The sequence below is a fragment of the Asparagus officinalis genome, chromosome 8 (genome assembly GCF_001876935.1).
Source record: "Asparagus officinalis chromosome 8, Aspof.V1, whole genome shotgun sequence".
NCBI classification, from domain to species: domain Eukaryota; kingdom Viridiplantae; phylum Streptophyta; class Magnoliopsida; order Asparagales; family Asparagaceae; genus Asparagus; species Asparagus officinalis.
In genome coordinates, this window is record NC_033801.1 from 130,849,267 (window position 1) to 130,866,417 (window position 17,151).

Genomic DNA, 17,151 nt, shown 5'->3' on the forward strand with positions numbered 1-17,151 from the left:
AATTTGGCAGGTAAGCTGGCAATAATACACTGCGCTTCTTCTTCCCTTGTCCTTATATGTACTCTCCTTTTTATCTACTGTTCCACATGGAATTCTGGTCCCTATGTCCTGTATTTGACAACTCCTCGAAATGGGCTTGGGGTCGAATATGGCCTCATTTTAACTCCTTAAAAAAAATAAAAAATAAAATAAAAAAATAAAAGGCTTTCATTTTGAGCAAAACCCTGTTTGTTTGCATAAAATTAGGCCAACTCTAGTCTAATTTTTCTAAAACCAAGAGGGTGTTTGGCAACTTTGTAAAATTGGGTCAGAACTAAACCTGACCCAATTTTGTGTCGTTTCTTGTTTGTCAAAATTCTGGGCGAGATCTGGTCCTATCTTTTGTGTCCAAATAGTGCCACTAAACTAGTTTTGTTTTGGACCTGGTGCAAAATAAAACTGGTTTAATGACACTATTTAGGCTAAAAAATTGGGTCAGGTCTGGCATAAATATTTGACAAACAAAAAACAAGTTAAAATTGGGTCAGGTTCAGTCCTGACCCAATTTTAACTTGTTACCAAACACACCCTAAATTTAGCTTTTAAATTGATTTTAATTTGAACCACCTTTCCATTGTTTCAAAATAAAACCGGCGCACTTTAAAATAGAGTCGGGGCTAGTCCTAACCCAATTTAGTATAGTTGTGAAACGCACACTTGCATCACCCTAACGACCACGATTTCGATCCCTCCCCCTACCCTCATCTCCTATCGCCTCCCCCTGTTATTTATTTATTTAATCTAATATACAGAGACGTTTCTGTAAACTCAAAGCAGCATGAAACAAGTCCCACCCGATTTCGGATGAATTTTCTTATACGCATACTATGCTCTTTGTTATTGAATAACATTCATAAAATTATTTCCCTTTTTTTTCTTTTTTTGGTTTTTGAGATAAGGGTCTTAGCCCAAATTTTTTTGTAAAAGAGAACATAAGAGAGTAACATGCATGTTAATAGCTAGAAAAGAGCTTCCAACTAAGTATGTTTGAACTAAAATGTGATAATAATCAATTTCCATCTCTCTATAAAATAACACTCTAGGAGAAGATGTTGGGAAGTCACTACCACACAAGAGAAAAAAAAAGTATGCAAGAAAAAAAAAATATAAAAAGATCAAGAGCAGTTTTTTTTTCCTCCCTTCATTTGTTATTGTTTGCTTTTTCTTATTATCCTTCTTCCAACAACTTCTCTTCTTCTTTCTTCTCCTGGCTCTGATAAAATATAGAAAGATTGATCCTTTTTTTTTTGTGGCTCGGGGCTGTTTGGTTGTACACTTTTTGAAAAAACTTTTCTCAAAACATCTGACAATGGCAAATTTATAATTAAAAGTTTTTCAGAGATTTCTATAAATTGTGTTTGGTTCAACAAAAAATTTACAGAAATATTTTCTATAAAATATCAAAACCTACCAAATTTTACAAAAAACAATTTCCTCTCAAAATGAGAGGAAATCACCAGAAATCTGACACATACCATATTTAATTAAAAACCTACCAAATCTTGTTATTTTCTATAAAGTTATGAGTTATTTTCTTGTTTTGAACCAAACAAGCAAAGTACAAAAAACAAGAAAATTGGTACTTTTTTATTTCTCAAAACTTTTCCTATAATTTTTTTAAGAAATACAAGGAAATCATATTTTAGGTAGAAAACATTTCCTATAATTTCTAAAAATTGAACCAAACACCCCCTCAGCCTAAAACAGGCAAAATCGGAACCATGGATAGGTACAATTAATTTCTCTTCTTGTTAATAAGGCAAAAAAAAGAAAAGAACAAGGAATAAGGCTTCGATAGCTGGTTTTTCCCACTTAAATACCATCGCAAATAAGGGGACCCAAGCCCGCCGTGCACGCTGGGAAGAGGTTAGGACCGTACCGCTGATGGAATTAATGTAACAAAATTAAGCATCATCGACCATGAGATTAGGCGATTCCACATCAACGATAGTAGGTGCTGAAACTCATGCAACAAGTAAGAACGGGATTAATTATCCATCTGCTGGACTGAAATATTTCACGAGAGGAAGGAAGAAAATTTATGGTGAAAACATAAAAATAATATCAAGAGGAACAAGACACCTACTACTTACTGATCACTCACACCTCAGCAAGTAAAATGGTAACTGACGGCTCAAAGTACATTACATATGTTATCTATGAAATTGGCTTCGTCTCAAATCACAATATGATCATATCCGTGTCGGTGATTGGTACCATAACTCTTGGTGTTATTATTGATGCTAGCGCAACTGGCCTTTTAGCCATTAAGCCTTCTAGGCCTGATGTAGTACACTCGAGATCCTAGGTGTTCAGTTACCAGACCAGCATCCTCACATCCGGAGAAGAATAGTTCATCATCTTTGCCGATACGGCGCCGCCAGCTCATCAAGAAAAATGGCTGCTGCAATTGTATTTGCTTTCCTGCAGCAACAGTAGAGGCTCTGTGTCATTCATGTCCTTATCAATCACTAAATTACCCATGTTCTACATGATTGTTACCTGATATTGTTACACTTTGGTTACATTGAGAACTACCAGCAGCTGCCCTGTTATCTCTTGGTTTGCGGGAACTGAGGAGAAAGCACAGGGTTTTTATCAATTTCGGGTACTGTTTCACATCTACAAACAGCAAAGAAGCATACAAGCACATTAAAGCTACTCTTGGAAAACTAATGTATGAGAAAGGCAATAAGACCTTACATAATAAAATATCGCTAAAGGCAATAAGACCTTACATAATAAAATATGGCTAAAGGCAATAAGACCTTACATAATAAAATATCGCTAGCAATAATCAAATCCCAATCGGGCTCCGCAGTTGGAAAGACATCCCCCCATGAATCTGAAAAAAGAAATCGGACAAATACATGTGAAAATAGCATGTTGAAAAGGAGCATATATTTGAGAAAGAAAAAGGAAAAGAATTGAAAATGATGATATATATACACACACGCATCAACATAGAAAGAGACTGTCAATTTGGCTCGAATGGCTTCAAAAGGATTGGGAGGATCATTCAACTTATCTACATAGAAAGAGAGTTACCTTGCTTCTTTTCAAAAGGATGGGGAAGATCAGTGAACTAAAAGATCCACTCCGTTAAAATTGATCCGCATTATATAGAACACCCAAGAAGCAAGTGTATTAAATTTGTTATTAACTACCAAAACAACAATCAACAGTGACATGTTGCTTAAAGATGCGGTTATACATACAAATTCTTGATCCAATTATTTTATCATAATTTAGACCCTTAAACCATTTCCACCAAGCTTAGTTAGATCTCAAATACTATAGACACTGAAACTAAGCAACTCACTATTAGACCATCCACTTTGTGTCTCCACTTAATGAATAAAAAAGCTTGATTAATTTTTGTTTATAGAAATAATTCTAAATGTTGTCAGGCAACTTGAATGGAGAATGTCTTCAACCTAGGGCATGTTTGTTTCATTTCCGGGAAAAAAGGAAACCCTTTCTGGTAGTAAAAAACCTATTTCCACTCCTTTCCATGTGTTTCAAGTAAGCAATTTTTTTGTTAGTTTCGGCATGGAAACATGGAAATAAGCAATTTTTTTGTTAGTTTCGGCATGGAAACATGGAAAGGAAATGTTTTCTATCTCATTCGTTTATTTGTAGGGAAGGCAATTTATGCCCATACCCATTTACCCATCTGGCCCACCCATTATTTAGCCCGCCCAACACCCACCCATTTAATTAAATGGGTCTAAATGGGCGGGTCCATTTTACATCCAATTAAACGGGTGCTAAATGGGCATTCTATACCCGCCCGCCCGCCCGCCCACCCGCCCTTATTCCCAAAACAAAACCCTAAAATCCCTTCGTTTCTCTCTCTGAGTCTCTGAGCAGGCCGCTTCGAGCGCTTTGAAATACGTGGCGCTTGATAAGTTCAGCTGGGATCAGGATTATGACAAGATTAAGGTGCGCGCTTTTAATCTATGACTCTCTCAAAGTCAAATTGGAATTGTTTAGTGATGGTTTAGGCATTTTGACTGATGGGGGCATTTCCATAGTTACTTATTTTAAATTGTTTATTGTAAGAAGCGGGGGGAAAAAAGGTTATTCACTTGATCTGAAATATGTGGGAATTTTTATGAGATTTAGGTTGGGTGGCATTTAAGAAGCCTCAACGTCAGAAATATTTGGTAATTGAGTTTTGTTTCTATTCCAAATGCATAGCGGTATTTTGTAGGCTAGTTTAAGGGATGATATGGATTGTTGCTCTATTTATTGTTTGTTATTTTGATATCAGCCTTTCCAATGTAAATAATGCTCTCAGCATTCGATCTCTTCTTATGTCCAACCACCTCCTCATCCTTAGAACGATGGTAAACCCCTAAGTTTGTCCAGATATTTTGTATTTCAGTGGTGTTACTTGTTCATGGATCACTGGTTTGTCAAGTGTATGAATATCCATCCAAAATCGATTTTAGAAAGTGTACATGAGGATGTATCCTTTTTGTGCGTGTAGAGCAAGGTGTGAGACATTCTCATTGTAATAGTTTTTTTTACCACTATTTGTTTGGATGCTATTTCATAGTAAAAGCTGACCCCGAGCTTGCAGGACATTAGGAATAGGTCGTAATTATAAGATAGTTAATAGGTATTGTTTCTAGTTATCGATTATGGGTTATTCTCGGTCCCAATGTTTCTGTTCATGCTATCAGACCAGCTACTGATCATAGCGGTGGTAAGTCCTCTGGTGGTGTGTTTTTTTTGCTCCTCGGACTATGTTGTGTTTTTTAACCACTTCGAGTTCTTTTATGCTTCTTCTTACCCTTCTTATCTGTTGGAAATATCACTTCCCATTCGATTTTCATACATTTGGCATGCTACAAAAGGTCATCATGAAAGACAATTCTGGCACGAAACTCTCTTACATTCTGGCATCAAATGCTTAAAATTTTACCTTTGTCCATGTCCAAGGATATGGTGTCCTATTGTCTGATATACCTTTGTCCATGTAACACCAAGGATATTTATGTAGCATGCGTTTGGCATGCTACAAATGGTTATCATGAAAGACATTCCTGGCATGAAACTCTGTTACATGCTGGTATTTCCTTTTCATTATATGAGCCATGTTCGATTGTTAGATTTCCAAAAGTCTATAATATAATTATCGTGGGGTGTGTTCTGCTATATAACTTTATTAGAACTGAATTGAAAAATGATCCATTTGAAATTGATAAGCTAGAAGAATATGAGGTGGAAGAAGGAGAACAAAATGAAAAGAATGAAGTTGAAACAATAACATCCATGGGGACATCAAACGAGTGGTTTCAATTTAGAGCAGATTTAGGAAGTATTATGTATAATCATTGGCTTGCAAGTGGAAACAATACATGAATTTACTAATGACCACCTTAATAATTATGGTGTTTTCTAAAATTCATTATTTTCTAGGCACATGAGTGATGACAGTCATTGTGTAAATAATGTAATGTGGATTTTTGACCCAAAAAAAAATGTAATGTGGATTTGTGTTTCAGATGACAGGTTACAAACTGAAGCTTGAGGGATTTGGAAGACTAGAAGCTAAAGTTTGTGAGTGGTAATGTCTATTATTTTTCTTATTTAGTGTTACTTTTGATAGGTTAGCTTTGTGGACTTGACCATGCTATAGTGTCAAATCTTGCATTATTTAGATTAGTCGATTCAGTTGTTGACATTTTGCCATACATTTTCAAACGAATGATTTCGTGATGATGCTAATTATCAAGTATCCATTGGTAGATAGCCTTCTTATATAATGCACTTGAGCAACAATTTGCTATGGTTTGAACCTTTCCGAGCATCCGTAGATGCCATTAGTGTACTTGTTGTGTTACAAATTGTTCTGAGTTGTTTTGGGTTTTTGTTAAATGTGTTACAAATTTGTAGGTTCATATTTTTTGACGATCAGTCTAATGAATGAAGAGTATTTACAAAACTATGCTCATCACAATTTTTCGAAGGCTACAGGTCTCTTGGCTCTGGTTCCTGTATTTACTATCCTGTTTCCTGTTCTCGTAAAACCATAATTTTGTTATATGATTACGTATCTGATAAGTTCTTTGTGTATTTAGCTGATCTTTAGTCCCCTGGTTCCCAAAGATTGCATCTTGCTATCTAGTGTTTCATTATTATGACAATATCATACGTTTGTGACAAAATTAACTAATTCTATGGATGATTGATGCAGGGGAAATATTGAGGTCTCTATGGTGATTTAGGATTCTAACCCTTGCTATGAAGACGCACATATGAGGCTTGCTACAGTACTTTTAATGTTGCTATTGAGTCCAACTGAGTGTTATGTTTGTTTCCTGGTCTTTTCTTTCTTCTGTCATGATCCTGTTCATGCCTGAACATTTGAAAGATGGGAAATAAGTGGACTATGGTTGTTCTACTATTTTGTTTATAGACGAACTTACTACTCTTCTAGTTTATCAAGTAATTAAGTAGATTGTCTTTACTAATCGTGATCGTGTTGCTGGTAGTTATGATGGCATTTATATCAAGTTATTGATCTTATACAGATCCTTGCATACCTTGTGTTTTCTATCTTAATTCATTTAAATATTCTCGCAATATTGTTGTTATTGATCTTTTGGTTTTTGGTTTGGAAATTTGAAGTTAATTTTGTAAATGTGTGAGGTCTGAACTTTTATCCATGCTTGTAAATGTTTCAATCATGAACTTGTTTGCCTTTGTTTGTTTATCTTTGTTTATGTTCCTATCTTTGTTAGTATTTTATCAAAAGCCCCAACAAGTTAGCAAAAAGCCCCAAAAAAGTTTGCAAAAAACCCACAATAGTTTACAAAAAGCTCCCTAAAAGTTTACAAAAAACACCCCAAAAGTATTATATACATATAGCTACTATAGTTAAATGGGCAATTGGGCGGCCCGTTTATTAAATGGGCGGGCAAAAACCCGCCCATTTAGAAAATGTTAAATGGGCCATAAATGGGTAAATGGGCAAAACATGCCCGCCCATTTATGGCCCGCTCATTTAACACCCAAACCCACCCATTTAACATCCCTATTTATTTGGTTCAAAAGCCAAAAACAAGAAACCAATTGAGATGAAAACATCTCTCATTATTTAACTATTATATCTTAACAACTTCCCATATCATCCATTATTTAAACATTAAAAACCCACATTTACAACCTTTTCCTCCCCATTTCATTACTTTTGAAGAGGAATTAGTTTCCTTGCAAAAAGTGGTGTTTTCCTCACTTTTAAGAAAATATTTCTTAAAAACTTTTGGTGAAACAAGCACAAGAAATGGAAACCCTTGGCAACTATTTTTTGGATACTTTTTGACCGTGTCAGAGCCTTTCCAACCCTTTGAAAGGGTTCCCACCCAAAACAAACACCCCCTTAGTATATTCAATTAGAAGGATTCTACTCGACATCTTTCCCAAAGAACATAAGTCCATAAAATACAGGTCTTCCAAGCAAGAAAATCTTACGCCTGACATGTGGCAGCACATCTAACTCATTAATTCTGCAATTGTAAGCTATGTTTTCTTCAATCTCCTCGTCATCAAAATCTGATGTTGTGATGTTAACTCCAAAAGATATCCGGAGAAAGATGGCTAAAGCTCCAGTACCGCTACAAGAATAAGAAGATCATTTCAACATTTTTATTTAAGACAACCAAAAATAAAGAGGAAGCAGTTTGTACAAGATCAATCATGCATACTGAGATTCTAAAGGCTAATCATTATTATTATTATTATTTGACAAACCAGCTTGGAATTGAACCTAAGATTGTGGGAGCCATATTGGAACCGCCCAATGGGTCACCAGCGGCGTGTGTAAGCAACTAGTTATTAAATATGATGAAACTACATAAACAACTCTTTATGGTTCATATCCGTCCTTAGAGGCTTATATTTAACCGAGAAAGGGACAAATATATATCCTTTAAGGACTCGTAGGAAGGATCTCCATCGATTATAGGAAGGCTATGAAATGCTATGTGTTTTCAAGTATTTCTAAACCAACTTACAAAGAGTCAAAAGACATGGGTAATGTTGGCATAGATCATCCGTGTAGAATTTTGAGGCACTAAGCTATTAGTGGCTTCCTCACTAGAGAGTTGAAGAAGAAATGGTGGGGTAGAGAAGATTAGAAATTTAAGTTACTTTGATATACTAATAGGTAGTTCTCAATTACATATTAAGCCTGAAGCGTCTGGTGATTGAAGTGGGTGAAGAACGGCCCTCGGGGCAATTGCAAATCAGAAACTAGCCCCCAATCAGCTGGAACCAAATCTAATTTCAATAAAGAAAAGAAAGGAAAAGAAAATGAAAGGTATTGTCAGCCATCCCCACGTAGATCAAACTACCTACAGTCCTGTTGAGTTATAGTTTCATCCGAAGAGAAAGGAAGCCTTTCAAAAAAAAAAAAAAAATTAAATCATAACATGAATATCAGATATAGTAAGTAGTGAACTCAAGCGAAGAATAATGTTTCGGTTCCTTATCCTTCGCAATAGGAAACAAGCTGAAAGGCAAAGAAATTATTATTATTTTTCCCTCAAGTAGTATGCTTACCTCCCAAGTTCCAGGATACGCTGTCCTTGTAAAAGAAATTGATTTTGAACTAACCATTCGCTGAAGGTAAAAGTCCCCGGCCAAAGCAAATTGGCATTTAAATAATGAAATGAAAATTCTCGAATCATCAGCTCCTGCAAGTGCATCGATATCAGAGATGAATTTTTGGAGCACAGCAAAGCTTGGGGGGCAAAAAAATATTCAGGTGGTTGAGATCGGATTCAGTTTTAGTATTTAACATGTACATACGACAGTCTGTACGTACCATTCCGGGGAAAGAATGCCTTCTCTCCGCCACATGCGACCCAACATCTCCGATCCCTTCTTCCCTCTCTGTCGTAGTCACTACCACAACAAAAATGGTCATTGAATGAGCAACATAACAATAAAAAGGGAGGAATTTTGAAGGGGAAAAAAAGAAAAGAAAAGAATAAATTAAGACCAAAAAAAAAAAAACAATGACGGCAGCAGCTGTTACCTTCCACAGTGTCTGCTCCATCTTCACCATCTGTTTCTTGGAAGAGAGAAGAAGGGGAGAAGAGAGCAGCATCCATCGCCTTCCACGCTCTGCTAAAGCCGCTGCTGTGGGTTAGAATCCAAGTCTGCTCTCTCCTTGGAAACGACGAGACTAGGGCTCAAAGCTTCGGATGCGCTTATCCCACCCGAATCCGATTTCTCATTAAGCGGGCCGGGTTGAGGTCCACTCCCCATGATTCCTTCAACTCTTTTTTTTTTCGAGAAAAAGGATGGATTACCACAAAGGTAATCCGACCAGCTAAATATTAACAAAAGTGATTGTTACATAAACCTACACACTCCCAACCAAAAGTGTGTATTGAAGTTCACTACAAAAAACTACAAAGTATGCAAAAGAAACACCACTCTGTACCCAACCGTACATCCCTCCACAAGGATATGAACGTAATAGGTGTTAATAAAAATCAAAAGTAAACCAAATTCAACTTTAAAAAAGTTTTAAAGATCAAACAGAGGACAAAATCAAGACTGAGCTGATTACAAATCATTCGAGCTGGATCACCGCATTCACCAAATCTCTGTTTTTTCTTCTAGTAGCTCCAACCACTTGCAGACTATCAGCAATCCTCTTCCGTCTTCTTTCCTAAAGTCTGGTAGCCTGAGCAGAAGCAATCTTAGAACCTAGCCAAAAGGTTGAGAAAGTCATGATTTTGTTTAAAAGCTCAAGAGACCTCTTCCTTTTATTAGAAAAAAGTATGTCATTGCGCTACTGCCATACACACCAAACTAGAGAACAAATAAAAACATCTCTTTTCATTTTGCAATTCTCATCATCACCAACTTCCCAGTTGAGCCATACTTCTTTTACGGATCCAAAATTAAAATTATCTTCAGTTTCTAGTTTGAATTGAATTGATCTCCATATTGAGTAAACAAACTCACTTGATGAATAAATGTGTATGATTCTCTTCCAATTTAGAGCATAAACAACAAACATTTTCCAAATGAATTCCTTTTTTTTCCAGTATATCTTTTGTATTCAAACTCTGTCTTAGAACTAACCAGACAAGGAACTTCACTTTTAAAGGAATAGGGAACTTCCAAAGATTTATACAATCATACCTCAAACCTCCATCAATTAAAAATTGATAGAAAGATTTTACTATGAAGCTCTCTTTTGTCTCCCACAACCATTTTCTTTTGTCTTTATTTTGCTCTATAGAAATGGAATTAAGCAAATTCATCAAAGAAAAAAACTGGGAAACAAAAATCCCAGTTAACTGTCTCTTAAATTTGACAACCCATCTTCACATATTATTTTCTTTTTTCCTCATGCTACTAACAGTAGCAAAAGGAAAGGATGAAATAGCAACTAAAGATGGAAAAAGAGTTGCAAGAGTAAATGAGCCTACCCACTTGTCAAGCCAAAATAAAGTGTAATTTCCTTTTCCAAGCTCCACTTGAGAGCTGCATAAAAAACTTTCAATATTAATGTAGGCTGTCTAAAAATCACAATAGATAGCTGATCCCTATCGAGCTTCAATAATAAAAGTTACAATCAGATGACTTTCATGTCAACAAATACAAGCTGCAAATGAAGAACTTTTCACATAGATCGAGAAGAGTTCATTTCAACGATACTACCGACAACTAATAAAAATTCTATTCAGTAGTCTTCATAATCAACAGTGAGAGTTACAATCTGACGACTTTCACACCCCACAACAGCTAAAGCGAGAATTACTGAACAATGGTCCTTGCAACGCTTTACAGAAGAGGTTACAAGTCAATTAACCCTTTTTAAAACGCGGAACTCATCTTCGCGTTACAATTCTTGAAATTCAGGCGACCCCCGCGTTTTCAAGCTGCAACAAGCAAAATGCGAGCGGCCCTCGCATTTTTGACGTTCAGTCAACACCCAACTCCGCGTCTCAATTCTAAGACGCGAAGTTAGGGTCCTGAACGCTAAATTAGGCGTTTGACTTATTCAAACACGAGTCGAACGGTTTCAGAACCGTTTTCCCCACGATCTGAGGAAATCACGCCCACTTAGGAGCGGATTTAGAGGGCAGTTACAACCTCTTATCCACATATAAAACCTCAACAAACTCAACCGATTGGGTGCTGGAGATTGAAGATTTTGGAGATCTAAACCGCACGGAGTTCAGATTGAAGAGGGAGTTCGGCTAGATTTGGAAGATCAAATCATCTACAAAATCAGTAGAGTTCTTGGCGGTTAAGAGATCGGATTCTTTAGCAAAAAACAAATCTATTTGGCTTATTAACCGATCATTCGGTTCTAACAACTCTTTTCACAGAGTTCTAGCTCGTTCTGAGTTCTAAAACTCCTTAAGAGTTATTCCTCAAACTTACCACAGAAGTTCATTGTTCCCACGAGATACAAGACGGTCGGATCGTCAACGGAGAGCAAATTCGACGTAAGCATTCGAAGGAGGCACTCCATCGCTACCAAGAAGAATCCAGTTTTAAACAAAGGGGAGAATCCAGATCATTCTCTTCTCTTTTGTAATCAGGAAATCCAATTGTAACTGAGATTAAAGGAATACAAATCAATTTTCTTTCATTTCTTTTACTGTAAATTTTTTCCACAAATAAAAGATGACGACTTCGCTGGGGACGAGCTTTTCTGACGAAGAAGTTGTGGCGCAATCCGACGTCCACCTCATGGGAACAACTGTTGAAACTCTCGTCGTGGAGTTTGACCAAGCAAAATACGAGGAAGCCCTCTCCTCTGGATCGCTTAGCCCCAAGGCCAGGCGTGACGTCCGCAAGATCTCCAAAGAGATCAAACCTGTTGTTGAAACGTCAAAGAAAGTCCTCTCATTTGGTCAAAATGCGCCGAACAGCCCCTCTACCTCAGGAGCGGGCTTAGCCTCTGCCGGACTAGTACAACGAGTTGAACATCCCACATCCACGTCAACACAACGTGCTACAGGCCATAAACTGCCTATAGAGGAGACGAGCTCCATAAACGCCAACGACGCTGCTGCCAGGGCTTTGAAACAAGCCAAAAAGAATGCCGCTCGAAGACGGATAAGATCTATACGACGTGCACATCTTCGAGAAAGTCGGATTCGTGCCCAACGCGAAGATCGCGTTTTAGAGGCTTTGCCCGAGCACAGCGTTTCCACCACGGAAAGCACGCTTCGCGGCAATGAGCCCAACTACGAGCCTCGGCTAATACAGCTGAAATGCGACCCTCAGTGGCGCGTTATTCCTTCAAAATGCAGCCCTCAGAAAGGCGCTGCCGAAGATAAACGCACACCTCATGTGTGCGTTCAAACAAAACATGACCCTCAAAAGTCTGTTTTAACAACCAAACGCGACCCTCAGGGGTGCGTTCAACCAAAATATGACCCTCAGGGGTCTGTTTCATCATTTAAACATAGGCCTCGGCCTAATGTTTACAAATCCAAACGCGACCCTCGCGTTTCTCTTTAAGAACGCGACCCTCAAGCGGTCCATCAAGTTCAAAAAGGTCAACATGGGTTTAAAATCCATGTTCGACGAGAATCCGTCTTACCCTCTCAAGAACAGGGGGTGCCATCTCCTTCCTCACGCTCAGAAAAAGATCTCTCTCAGGTGTCTGACTTGTGAGAATTGTTATCGAAAGGAAGACCAACTCATCAAGCAGCTCATTCATTCCAGTGTGAGCGGCTTATATCAGTAGTCCTTTCAGAATGCCACTACTGTACACCTGAGCCTCGCAAGTCTGTGTTTGACAGAGTGGCTGACGTCGCCAGACCTACCAAGCGACGACATCATCAGAAGAAGAAGGTTTCTGAAGCTGAATATCCTCAGGTCACTATCAACGTGATCGGCAGAGGGAAAGCCCCGCATCCTAGTTCTGACGAGTCGCAAAGAAGTCATTCCCCGACCGTTCAGAAAATTTGTGACGAATTTGAAGGAGTATACCGACATACTCGGACTCGAATAGGAGCTATCCGCTCGGTCGATTATCAAAGGTTGGCCAAGGGGATTATTTCTGATGATGAAAATTTGGCTATTGCCGAATCTCAATCTTCAAGCTCCATTGTGGCACGAGAGGTTTCCGTTTACATGACGGGAAACCCCGAAGATTTAGCCAAGAGAGTTGACGAACATCACATCTTGCTCCAGACACAACAAGAGACTCTTCTTCAGATGAATGATATGTTGGCCCGGCTCCTTGCTGAAAAAGGCCAAAGACCGGAATCTTCCCGGAGGACAATATCCAAGGGAAAGCAAAAAGCACCTGAGCATTCGGATCATGAGGCTCAGAACATAGAATCTTCTTCTGAAAATGAGAAGGAGACGGAAAAAGAATTGCACCCTCAGTCCACTAAGGTGGACGATCTAGAAGCTCGCCTCAACACAATCACCAACAGAAGCGAGCTCCGTGAAGAAGGGGTAATACGATCTTACCCCGCTGAATAGGAGACATCACCCTATCCATCGAAGTTTAAGGCTCCAACCTTACAACCGTTCGATGGCACAGGTTCGCCGAATCAGCACATCTACTACTTCAAGTCTCAAATTGGAGATGTGGTAGCGAACGACGCCATCCTGACCCGTTTGGTCATCGGCACTCTCAAGGGTGTCGCTTTCGAGTGGTTCATGAAATTGCCTGCCGGATCTATCCAGAAATGGGTAGATCTAGAAAGGCTTTTCTTAGCCAAGTTCTTTAAGGACGACACAGAAGTTTCAGTCCTGAATCTTCTAGCTACTAAACAAAGGAAAGGAGAGTCTATCAAGACGTATGTTGAGAGATTCCGCAGCATGGCACTGCGGTGCCCATCAGGTATGACTCAATCAACTTTGGTTGAGACTTGCAGGCACAACTTACAGACCCAGCTCCTCGCCCAGATGGGGGTGGAGGAATATTGCTCCTGGAGATAGCTGGTTTCGTAGGAAGAACAAGCCGAAGAAATCGTTGCTCGTGTCAAGGCTGAAGAAATTCCCCAACCGAAACTGCAGCAACAGCGCAACCAACATAATGCTCCTCGATCCAAGGGGAAAGAGACTCTGGCTGCCGACACCAATACACGGGCATCACCGGCTAAGCAAAACAAGACACCGAACCCGCAAAGAGCACCCAAGCAGTATTCGTTTAAGGAAGAGCATGTGGACACCCTGTTCCAGTTACTTTGGAAGAACAACAAGCTGTAGCTTCCCGAAATCAGGAAGCCGAATGAGGCAGGAAAAGTCGATGACCCTAATTACTGCCGTTATCATAGGTTCCTGGGCCACCCTACCAGAAAATGTTATGTCTGTTTTCTTCAAAAGTCATTTCCATTGATAATTCCATTAAACTTCAGTCGTTTACAATGAAATACAATAAAAAAAATAAGAAAATTATAACTTTCGAGAAAATAACACAAAAATCGTTTATCGACTTTTGCTTTGTGGGACTTTGCCTGTGCCGGGAGTGCTTTGACTCGTAGACCACCAATTCACAGATCGTGAAAGAGCTTGAGAGACTCTTCCTTCGTTTATCGAAGTAAGAATTTCAAGCGAATATCTTATCGATGTAAGATGTTCACTCTTCCAAAGATCAAGTCAGAGCTTAGATCTCTAGGAATCTCTAAGAGCTTTAGAACCAGTTATGAGGAATCAAGACTCTCTCTCTGCTCCAAGTCACCAAAAGCTCAAGCCTCTCTGCTATATTCTGCTCTCCCTCTTTTGCTTCGTGTCTAAGAAGGTATTTATAGGGATAGGGGTGCACAACAGTTGAAATAGGGACAAAATAACTAACGAACCACACCTCCTTTGGGCGCGTCAGCCATCGCTGCCACGGCTATTAGCGCGTCAGTGTAGGCTGGCGCGGATAAAGAGGCAGTTTCAGTCACGTTCCATCCTCTTTGAAACCGTTCTCCCACGACTTTTAACCACTTTTTTCGTGGTTTAACTGCTTGTCCACATCAGCACACGTTTTTTTTATCATGGTACCACGTGGACTTTAAAAAATCATCGTATAACTATTTAGTAACCACCGCGGCAGCTCCTTGTAGCTTACGCGTCACTAATAACTGCCGCGGCTATGCGCGGCTGTAGGCGTATAAAACTGCTTATAGGTCCCTTGACACAGCTCGGCGCGATGATTCGACAAATCGACGAACGTTCAAGCAACGAAACGAACTAAAGAGGCTACAAAGCTAACGAACTGCATGTGAACAACGTTAGTGGTTCGGGGAGTCGACGGGTCTTCCAACAAAGTGGATTTGAACTCAAACACCGACTGAGTTTACTGCCAAATCCGGAATCAAGTCAACAAATCAACAAAACAACCGAACAACGGACAAAACAACCGGAAACAACGGAAAACGACAAAACCAGCGCACCTGGGGGAACTCGGCCCGAACCGAACCACCCTAAGGTGGCTCGGCCCAAGCCGAGCCACCCTAGGGTGGCTCGGTGGCCGAGCCACCCCAGGGTGGCTCGGCCAACTGAGTTTACTGCCAAATCCGGAATCAAGTCAACAAATCAACAAAACAACCGAACAACGGACAAAACAACCGGAAACAACGGAAAACGACAAAACCAGCGCACCTGGGGGAACTCGGCCCGAACCGAACCACCCTAGCTATAAATAGGGGGGGTGGTTGTTCATTTGAGGGACTTCTTCTGAAACTTTGGAGCGAGCCGAAACTCTGCCGGATTGTCACCTCAACTCGGAGATCTGAAGGCTTGAAGACTTGGAGACCCGGATTTGATTCTTAGCGAGCACCCACACCGAAAAAGGCAGGAGTTCGAGAGAGTCTAATCCTCAGATCTACGTCGTCACACTCCGGATCTAAGCTTGGTTCTTAGATCCCGAGATTCGAGCGGTCGTTTCCTTGGTGAAACGATCCCTCCCGGCTATTATCTCCTTGGTGGGATAATACCCGTAATACGTCGTAGATCTGCTTGGATCCAGATCACGCGGTGGTCCACGGTAAGCAACCCCGGCGCAGGCAAACAACCCACAGAAGCAAGAGACCGGATAACAGGATCTTGTGATTTGTTCGGTAAAAGAGAGAAGTTGTAATTTTGATTTCTTTGTTTTATTTTGATTTTCATTGTAAGCCGGATCTTATAAAAAGACCGGATCTCTTTGTAACGCATAAAGTTGTTAACTGAGTGCAATGGAATCGATAATGAAGAAAACACCAACTTTCCCCGCGAACAATCTGGCGACCACAGTGGGAGCCACCGATCTCACTGCTGAGATCGGAGCGTCGCAGCCGCGGATCTCGATCCCGGTCGTGGAGGAGGTCGAGTATGAGTTCGACCAACAGAAGTACGAGGAGTACGTGTCCTCGTCTGGATCTACCTCCTCCCCCAAGTCCAAGAAGTTTCAGAAGTTCTCCTCCAGGAGAAAAGTCCGTTGGTGCGAAGAAGTTGAAGCCACCAACGACGACCTCACCCCATTCGACGCCGAAGTTGCGTCAGGTGAAGTCCTACCGGCCTCGAAGCAGGTCAAATCCGCCGTCGAAGGCGTGGTGATTCTCTCTAAGAGAGCTCGCCAGAGGCAGCGCCAACGCCTCGCGAAGCAGTTCGCCAAGGCCATGGAGTCTGTTGACGGGGTCCGTTACCATGCGGATCTGAAGAACAAACGAGGCAAACAGCCTCAACAGCAAATGAAGGATGGTTCCTCCAAGCCATCAACAATGGAGTGGGTTCGTGTCAAACGGGACCGCTCGACACTGGAGGAACGTATCCGCAAGCGCCGCGCATTATCTGCGCAAGCGCGGGCTAAAGCTGAAGAAGCCCGTCGCAAGCTACAGCGTGAGGTGGCCGAGAAGCAGCCATCGACTCGCAAGGTTTGGAAGCCGAAGTCTGGAGTGGTTCAGACTAAGGAGCAAAACCCGCAACCGCCAAAGGTTCAACACTCGGCAAATCAATCCAAACGGCCGGTGATTTCTGCAACTGCTCCGGGAAATCCTGCAGGACCATCCCAGGAGAGAAAGTCAGTTTTGGAGCGCCTCGGTCCTATTCCCAAAGAACGAGGTAAAGCTCCAGTCCAAGAACGCTTGGGACCAATGAAGAAGTCCCAAACAATATCACATGCTGGAGGTCGCC

The 17,151-nt window shown here is 40.4% G+C and overlaps 1 protein-coding gene and 1 long non-coding RNA gene across 3 annotated transcripts; one reads left to right on the plus strand and one right to left on the minus strand.

Moving 5' to 3' along the window:
* Positions 2,004 to 9,245, minus strand: LOC109819954 (protein-lysine methyltransferase METTL21B). Of its 2 annotated transcripts, none has more exons than XM_020385965.1 (7): positions 9,092 to 9,245; positions 8,879 to 8,958; positions 8,614 to 8,747; positions 7,525 to 7,667; positions 2,813 to 2,884; positions 2,542 to 2,661; positions 2,004 to 2,463 (listed from the first exon to the last, which is right to left on the minus strand). In XM_020385965.1, exons 1-7 carry the CDS (start codon positions 9,165 to 9,167, stop codon positions 2,300 to 2,302), a joined length of 789 nt encoding a protein of 262 aa, XP_020241554.1. In that variant the 5' UTR covers positions 9,168 to 9,245; the 3' UTR covers positions 2,004 to 2,299. The 2 variants fall into 2 exon arrangements, with proteins under 2 accessions (XP_020241554.1, XP_020241555.1); XM_020385966.1 differs by having other exon boundaries at positions 8,879 to 8,946; positions 9,092 to 9,242.
* On the plus strand, positions 3,916 to 6,593 carry LOC109819955. Its single transcript, XR_002241669.1, has 2 exons — positions 3,916 to 5,617; positions 6,248 to 6,593. It is a non-coding gene; the product is annotated as an uncharacterized LOC109819955 (long non-coding RNA).

Bases quoted from the DNA above. Each gene is read 5' to 3' on its own strand.
- LOC109819954 (XM_020385965.1), bottom strand. From the start codon at position 9,167: ATGGATGCTGCTCTCTTCTCCCCTTCTTCTCTCTTCCAAGAAACAGAT. The intron at 8,959-9,091 runs GTAACAGCTGCT...TTGTTGTGGTAG, and splicing joins TGGAGCAGACACTGTGGAAG to TGACTACGACAGAGAGGGAA. The intron at 2,662-2,812 runs GTAAGGTCTTAT...TGCTGTTTGTAG, and splicing joins TGCTAGCGATATTTTATTAT to ATGTGAAACAGTACCCGAAA.